This window comes from Cucurbita pepo, chromosome LG09 (genome assembly GCF_002806865.2).
Source record: "Cucurbita pepo subsp. pepo cultivar mu-cu-16 chromosome LG09, ASM280686v2, whole genome shotgun sequence".
NCBI lineage: Eukaryota > Viridiplantae > Streptophyta > Magnoliopsida > Cucurbitales > Cucurbitaceae > Cucurbita > Cucurbita pepo.
The window spans coordinates 8766375-8775468 of NC_036646.1; the positions used below are offsets into that span (position 1 = coordinate 8766375).

The 9094-nt window shown below is 39.6% G+C and overlaps 1 protein-coding gene and 1 long non-coding RNA gene across 2 annotated transcripts; both read right to left on the minus strand.

Moving 5' to 3' along the window:
* Window positions 1-1427: 1427 nt before the first annotated feature.
* LOC111802609 lies at window positions 1428-3360 on the minus strand. Its single transcript, XR_002816261.1, has 3 exons — window positions 2579-3360; window positions 1686-2415; window positions 1428-1584 (listed from the first exon to the last, which is right to left on the minus strand). It is a non-coding gene; the product is annotated as an uncharacterized LOC111802609 (long non-coding RNA).
* A 1041-nt stretch (window positions 3361-4401) lies between these two features.
* On the minus strand, window positions 4402-8859 carry LOC111802451 (programmed cell death protein 4-like). Its single transcript, XM_023686826.1, has 4 exons — window positions 8543-8859; window positions 7590-7827; window positions 6889-6983; window positions 4402-6690 (listed from the first exon to the last, which is right to left on the minus strand). Exons 2-4 carry the CDS (start codon window positions 7810-7812, stop codon window positions 4867-4869), a joined length of 2142 nt encoding a protein of 713 aa, XP_023542594.1. The 5' UTR covers window positions 7813-7827; window positions 8543-8859; the 3' UTR covers window positions 4402-4866.
* Window positions 8860-9094: the final 235 nt, after the last annotated feature.

The following is a 9094-nucleotide window of genomic DNA, read 5'->3' on the forward strand; positions in this document are numbered from 1 at the left end:
CATTTGAGTGGAATTTTAAGTGTCAAGATTTGGTGATCTCAAGTTTGCATGAACATGCAAACTTGACTCTTTAAATAGAGTGATCATGATACTTGGAAGGGATTCTTCATCTTGATGAAAAACCTCTCACAAGCACTCTCTTTCACGTATACAAAATCCCTCCCAAGTTTAGTCACTCACCGGATTCCACAATCCCGTTCTAAGGCCGGAGAATAGTGGAGAAGACACTAGTGGTGGTTCGAAATCGGTTCGTGAGGCAAAAGGAGTTTGAACTACAAAAGGTTAGTATTTAAACTCATTAAGTTTTAATACTTATGAACATGCTAGTCATTTACAATAATTGATGTTCTAAAAGTGCCTAAGATCCAAATTGCTTCCGCATGTGTTATATTAACACCATCAGAAACATCAAACCTTGAGGGAAAACCCGAAAGGGAAAACTTAAAGAGGACAATATTTGCTAGTGGTGGACTTGAACTGTTACAAAACCGATCGAATCAAATCGGTTCAAGCTGAGCCATTTCTTCAACTCCTAAGTCCCCCCGCATGGCTACTCCTTCGAGTTTTTCTACGAGATCGCTTGCAACCGCTGCATGGGAGCTCCAAAGAAGAAACACAAGGTCAAACCAACACTGAAACACAATGGTTTGATTTTGATGAAAACAAAAACGTTTCCTTAAAAATTGAAAAAAAAAAAAAAAAAACAAGAGCAATAAGTTTGTTTTATCCAACATGTCTCAGCAATGGAACAATTAATACTGTAATTTCAGCATTGACATGAACGTCTACCACATGGGCATTAATTAAATTACTATAAATACCCTTTATCCTTTCCTTTTTTTTTTCTTTTTTAAATAAATCAAAACCATTGATCTCTATTAAATAAATAATTGAAAAAATAAAACTAAGCTATATGACAGTTGAGAATCTGACCGGTTGAAGTGGAGCTCATCCCCTAATATCGATATTAGGTACCACGAATCTCCACAATAGTATGATATTGTACACTTTGAGCACAAGCTCTCATGACTTTGCTTAGGGCTTCCCCAAAATGTCTCGTACCAATAGAAGAGAAGAGAGTATTCCTTGATTATAAGCCCATGATTATTCCCCGAATTAGCCGAGGTGAGACTTTCATCCAACATATCTAACCAAAAAAGAGAAATTTCAATTATTTAATATAAAATCGTGACGGTCTAAACTCACCGCTAGCATATATTGTCTTTTTTTTGGGTCTTTTCTTTCGAACTTCCCTTCAAGATTTTTAAAACGCGTCAACTAAGGAGAAGTTTCCACTCCCATATAAAGAATGTTTCGTTTCCACTATAAGCCCTTATAAAGATGTCACGCGAGTTGGGTAGGGAAACAAAACATTCTTTATAAAGGTGTGGAAAACTCTTACTAGCAGACGTGTTTTAAAAACTTTGAGAAGAAGCTCGAGAGAGAAAGTTTAAAAAAGACAATATTTACTAGCGGTAGGCTTAGTGCCAGAAGAAGAGGATGAAATAATCCTCGGATTCCAGTAGTATCTGTCCACCAATCATAGTACCGCCCATGAAAATGATCAAAGCTTCATTTTGAAGCCTACAAATAGGAAAAAAGTGAAGTTCAAGAGATTCAGAACGAAGTGTTGTAATCCAGAAAGACATGTCAGCTGCTTAATAAAGGAGCTCCTAATAACTTACTCAATGAAGTGGCTTCTGACAGAACTGGCTTCTGACAGCTGAAGAGAAACAGGGCAAGGATCCGTAGAACCCTACATGAATGCAAGATTAGTATTAATGTTAAAGACATATATCATCATTATAGGTTTGAATCTTGAATTCTGCCTCTTGGGCATACGGCCTGACAAGTCTTCCCTTTCCGCTGGAGCTTTACGGGCATTGCTCCGTTCTTCACTGGATGTGAGCTATACTCCGCAAGGAGCCAAACGGGCGTATCATCTTATCATTTGACTTCTCTTCTCGTGTGACTAGAAATGATCAGTGACAATCTCTCAATTGTCACCGCCCGGCCTCCCTTGCTACCCACAATTAAACCGTAAGTTTAAACAATTTATCCATGTATTCAAAGAAAATTATTCAATTTCTTAACCAAATCAACGAATCCTTGTATATTTGTGAGATCTCATCTTGGTTGGAGAGGATAACGAAGCATTCTTTATAAGGGAGTGAAAATCTCTCGCTAGTGAATGCGTTCTAAAATCATAAGGCTGATGACGATACGTAACGAGTCAAAGCAAACAATATCTGCTAATAGTGGACTTGAGGTTTTACAAATGGTATCAGAGTTAGTCACCAGACGGTGCAAGACATTGGTTGACATAGGGCTAAACCTTTTTTATAGTGGACACGTTTTAAGACTTTGAGGTGAAGCTCGAAAGAAAAATGATGATTTTGATAGTTCCATGTTTCACTGCAACCTAAATTCAACAGAGTAGTGTTTAGTGCTTACTTAGTATGAGTATCAATAGGATTGGTGCCTTTCTCAAGGTATGAACTCCTTGTACTAACTATCTACCAATGCTAAAATGGTATAACTAACCACCAACATAAGCTCAAGTGAGTAATTCTTATACCTTTGAAGATAAGCAATTCCAAGGTTTCCAAGACAATCATTGTGGTTAGGGACAATGGCCAACATGGATGACAACACTGTCCACTGAAATGGCACTCCCATGTATTAACAGAGATCCACCGTGAGGTTTGGGTTATGAGATTTCCCTCAAAATTTTAAGGAATGCTTGGTGGTTCCCTCTCTCATACCGATGTGAGATATTACGATCCACCTCCATTGAAAAACACCTCAAATACTATTTGTAACAACTCAAGTTCAAGCTCACTGCTAACTATGGAGAGATTTTCATATGCTCATAGAAGAATGTTTTGTTCTCTCTCTAACCTAAGCCTCTATTGAGTAGACGCGTTTCAAAACCTCACGCTTCACACCGTCTCTAAGGCAAGCAAAGCAATCAATAACAAGAAGATCAGCAACTTGTTCAACACTATTTTCCACGAGTTAAATAAGACAAAGCCGATAGAAAACCTAAACTACTCTCAATCATGAAACAAGAAACAAACCGATCCGCGGTTTTCCAGAAAAATTTCTAAATCGGATTAAACACTAGAGAGAGTGCGAAAAAGAAAGTGACCTAGAGATAGTCGAAGCTGAAACGTGAACTGAACTGCCTTCGTCCATTTCTGGAGGATCAAGGTTGAGGTCGGCAAGAACGATGAGTGGGAACTGTCCGAAGCTCCACTGTCTTGAGACGCATTTCGAGAGAACCTGGAGCTTTTCTGCGCTAAACACTTCGTGTTCGTGTAAGACCCTTGTTTGGTTACGCGGATTTCCTAGTCGCTGTTTGGATACGTAAAATATATTGCATTGAATTAAGTTGTTAAATGCTAATTATTATTATTTATGTCAATTTCTATATTGAATACTACTTGTTCTGAGGAGGTTAAAGAATTCTACATAATTTTAAATATTTTTTTTCTCTTAAAATTACAACTAAATGAAACTCATTTCAATCCCGTGGACATCTTTAGACAATCTTATAGGGATTCCCAGGCAAGTAAGTGAAGAATCCAAAATTTGATGGGTACTATGATCATTAGGCGATGCTCATGAAAAACTTTTTACGTTCAAGAGTACTGAGATTTGGTGAAGAATGGGATCAGAGCCTAGAAGAAGCGGATCAAAACCTAGAAGAAGCAACCACATAAGACATTTGGTAGAGAATGGAATTTCTGCAGCAACAGAAGTCAGATGCCCAGAAGAGGCAACAATAGTGGAAAATGGGCAACAATAGTGGAGAACGGGATTTCTGCAGTAATAGAAGACATCGCAACAATAGTGGAGAATGAGATTTCTGCAGTAACAGAAGACATCGTTTCCACAAATGCTTAGAATAAGCAGCAACAGAACACATCGTTTCAATAGATGCTCGAAAGAAGTACATTGAAGATCAGAAGTTGGAAAGATTTAAAAGCAAAGAATTATCCATTTCAAGCATTAGATCATGAGACAATCCTCTACAAGAATACAGCAAAGAACATATGGGATTCTATGAAGCAGAAATATCAAGGTTCAACACGAGTAAAGCTTGCATAGGTTTGAAATGCTTCACATGAAATGCAGGAGAATCTATAAATGTATCTTTCGAGTTTTTCTCGTTCCTAACATTCCCAAGCCAAGGGAAAAACGTCTAAAAAAAAACATGGAAGAGAAGCTTCCATGCTGAGCCAGTGAAGAATCCAACCCAAACTTAAGGAAAAATCGTCTCAGAAAATATAATGAGCAACAAAGGTTGATGGCCCCATAATACCACAAAAAGCTCTTAAAACTCAGAAATCTAATGAAGGAAATATAAAGAAAATTAGTAGAAATTAGTGAAGGAAGTACTGTCCAACAACCCTTTCATGTTGTGCGAAGCAGCAGAGCAGAGCAGAGCAGAGCAGAGCATTATGACATATAAAAGGGATCCATCCATCCTGTCTAAACAACATGAGATATCACGACATTTGGCCTAAAATTCGGAACAAGAAAAAAGAAACAGAAACCGAGCTTTTTATACAATGGCAGGGGATCATATCATCTCCTTATCATCAGACCACCGCTAAAGTAATAAAACAACCATCATCATCAGGAGGAAGAAGGAAGAAGGAAGAAGGAAGCAAAACACCCATCATACCTACTCTTCTACTTACTACTACTACTACTACCTTGAGATGAGAGGGGAGCCACCAAGCAGGCACAACCTCGCTCGCTCGCTCACTCCTGGCGCCTCCTCGACACGATGCAGAGAGATGTAACAGCCAACAACATGCTTGAGATAAACAATCTAAAACTCTGTTTTTCACCCCCTCAGGAAGCTACAGCCAAGAGCACGGAAGAATCTGCAGCAGCAGCAGCTGATCCGAACGATGGTAACAGCCATCCTTTCTTCTGGGCGTGCTCCACGTAGAGAGTAAACTTCTTGCCTGCATTTGGAATGTCGAGTGCCAGGTCGTCGAGGCTGTCTTTGATCCTAGAGAAGCCTTTAGTCATCTGGTTGATGGTGATCAGGCCAACATTGAAGCATTCCTGCAGCAGATCTAGAATCCTGTCGTTCTTCTTCTCCATTGCCATGACCAATGCCTTCTTCACAACCTCGTGGTTGAAGAAAGGCATTCCGAGATCGCGGATGCACTGGCAAGCTTCACTCACGACTCCTCCACTTTCGTACTCCTCCAAGAGCTTCTGGATCTTGTCCTTTGCGTCCTCCACTGCCCAGCCCGTTCCACCGCCCCAGCATCTCAAAAGCCTTTCACCAGCATGACGAGCTGCAATTAATGACCGAGCCATTCGCACGGTCTCACTTCCAGTGCAATTTGGGGGCAACCTGTTAGCAATATCCTCGAGATTCAGAGGAGCCAAGACATCGTCAATCACCGCTCTGGCTAGAAAGAGAGCAAGCTCATTTGATGCATCCAAAATGTCCAGCGCGGTATCTTCTGCAGACTCCAGCAGCATCACAAACCCATTGACAATATCCTCTGTAGAGAATATCTCAATGTGAAGAGCTGAAAGGAGGACTGAAGCCATTTCTTTTTCTCTGTTTTTCCTATCCATTGCAAGTGTAATCAGTCTCTTCAAAAATATTGGATTATACTCGGGTGTACCGAGATCTTCTAGGCTTCGTAATAATTCAGGAATGTCATCTGAAAGAAAATATTCATGAATTATAGTCACAGCCTCTTCCTTATAGCGTCTCAGCTTATCATCTTTAGATCCAACATCCACATCTTCATCTGAAGATTTCACAAAGGAAGCATCAAGCCATCCTTCAGATATGGCCCTTGGAATCAAGGATTCAAACAAAGATTTCGCCGAGGGAATATCAAGAGCAAGGTCATCAAGGCTCTCTGCCAGCCGAGAAAACCCCTTAACCATTTGACTAGAGCTTATCAGACCTTCCTCAGCAGCTTCCTTCAGAAGCTTCAGTATCAGGGGTTCTGCTGTTCGGATCTCCATGGCAAGAGTCAAAGCCCTCTTCACAACCTCGTGATGGAAGAATGAAACACCTAATTGCCTTATGCATCTGCAAGCCTCAGAAGTATCTCCACTCTCAACATATTCCCGTAAGAGATAAGCAATCTTTTTCTTCACTTCCTCTACTGTAAAATGTGTGCTGCCCCCCCATCTTTTCTCGACAAGTTCCGCATGATGTGGAGCAGAGAGATAGCTCTTCTCAGCAGTTTGGATAGCCTGACTTCCTTTGGATGATTCCAGCAATGCTTTCTTTGCCCTGGCTAAAAATGCTGGGGGAAGTATATCATCAACCACAGCACGAGCTAAGAACAAAGCAAGGATATCAACTGCATCTAATATATCCACAGCAAGATCATCAGCCGATTCAAGTAGCATAAAAAACCCATCCCTTATATGGGCAGGACTGATGACATCAGCATACAAAGCAGAAAGCAGAACTGAAGCCATTTCCTTCTCCTTATCATGTCTGTCCATTGCCATTGATACTAGCCTTTTAATAAAGTAAGGATGATATTCACTTGAGCCTAAATCTCCAAGATCAGATGCCGCCAATTCCACATCACCAGTACTAAAGTATTCCTCTATAATGGATACAACAGATTTCTTATAATCATCCAAAGGATCTGATACACTCGACCCGATAAGCTGGTATGGTTCCTATTAAAGAGAAAATTTCAAAGACAGAATAAATACTCAGATTTGGGAATCACAAGTGTCTATCATCAAACATCAAACCTATATTTGGGAATGCTATCTTCTCGGAGACTTAGGTTCATAACAGTACAAATATGGCTTGATTGGGCAATCATAAAAAAGAACAGAAATCAAAATCCAACAACTCAGTATTGAAATTACCTCGCCACTGTCATAATTAGGATCATTTCTGTCAATATGAGAATCACCATCAGTGTCGAGTAATTTACCCCAGGTGCCCTTTCCACCAGCCCCATCTGCCAACAACAGTATACATACTAGTGGTTAGAAGCATATGAACAGGACAAACTGCTTAAACTACACCTAAGAATATAGATGTTATCATGTATAGTCAGATAAGGTAGGACTTTCAAACTATTGCAATATTGATTGTAGAAACTAGAAATCAAAATGTACACTGCGAGACGGCCAAGGAGAAAAGGGTGCCGAGAGATTCCACAGGAAATTCTAAAAATACATTAAAATCCAGTTAAATAATCATATAGTTAAAAGAGCACCGCCTGGATACAAATTTCACGTGTATAAACTGAAATTCTAGAGGTGGGGAAGTAGGCCTAAGAGAAATTCTGAGCACAGAAATATAATCATAGATATTAACTACTGAACGCATAAATATGATAATAACATAAGATTTATCAGAAACTGGTGCAGTTAAAAGATCGTATCATCCAGAACAGCAAACGATCTTCTATAAGTCAGCATCTAGTATTAATTCAAAGAACACATTAAATGTTCAGATACTCTCTAACTAATAACATCATTCAAAAGAGACACTTCCATTCTCTTCAAATTTGCGTTGCTCGCAACAAAATCAGTAATACAATGATGACAGATGAACTCACCCTTTTTCACCCTAATATGCTTCCCAGAGTGTTGTCTACGCACATGTTTCACTCCCATTCCAGGGGCCGGTACCTTCCCGCCAGCAGGGGCTTTAATATGATATTCAGGAAGTAGTGAGCCCTTGGGAGATTTCGGAGAGGATGACAAAACATCCACATTCTGACTCGCTATTTTCATCACTTCCCGCTGCTCCTCAGTCAGGAATCCTTCATTCGATGCCATTTATGCTGGAGATACCTGCGTGTAAATTATAATTCAGAGAGGGAAAAGGCACATACAGACCGCAAAAATTGAAAAATAAAGCCGATACTTCAAAAAAAAAACATGCATTTATGAAGGATTTAAACCTATCGATAAAACAAAATCTACCCAGATACTATAGTATAGTAAACAAAATTACAATACAGAAAACATACGTTTATAATAAAATCCACAACATAGAAGGAAAAAAAGCGCACACAGAACACATAAATTGAAAAATAAATTCCATAGCTAAACCTTGCATTAATTAAACTGGAAGCAGATTTAACATCTATCTCATGCTAAAAATAAAAATACATCCTACCCAGGCGATTCAATACGGTAACCAAAAGAACGATTTAATCCAAGTATAAATCAATTGAATAAAAAAAATCAATCAGAAAAAGGGCAAGATGAAGCAACAGAAATATGCGCCCCCAAGACCGCGTCCACATACTCCAACACATATGAAAGGCTCGTACACAACATCTTGAAATTAAACCTCAGATAACTCGGAAATGGAAGACAGACAGACAAAAATCTAATACCTAACCTAAACCTTCACTTCCTCAAGTTCAATAAATCCTTCGAGAGAAAAAACCAACAATCAATCACTCCACACTCCGTTTCTTCGATTTCCTCGACAACAAATAAAAAATAAAATAAAAAGCAGTCAACATCAAAACACAAGAAAGGGAGAGAAAGAGAGAACCTATCGGCGAGCACTGATAGAAGCAAGCAATGAACCGAAAGAAAACACTTGGAGGAGTGGTATTCTTCTGTGCTTGGCCCGGATCTCGAGCCAAGACAGGAGAGACGATTCGGATCTCCAAATCACAGCACCAGCGAAGGAAAAACAAAAAAGAAAGTGAAAAATTTCAATGGAATGCGAAACGAAACAAAAATCGGAGGAAAGGATGAAAAACCCTAGATCAGAAAAGCGGCGGTTTATCGGACCCCGATCCGAATTTGTCTGGTTCTTGTTGCCGGTTGAGAGAAAGAAAAAACAAAAATTGGGGGATGAGGGCAAATAAAAAAGGGGGCGAAAGAGGGGTATTTATATGGAGGCTCCGGTTAGAAGTACACGTCATCAAGGGAAGGGGTTTGGGTTTATCCTTGTGTGAGGGTGTCCACGTGGCGTCCTTGCTGTTTTCTCTTCCCCGTATTTTGCTTCCACTCGCCTCCGTGCTAACCGGTCCAGTCTCCGCAGATAATATTAAGCTCCTCCTTGTTTATTTATTTATTTATTATTATTATTTCTTAA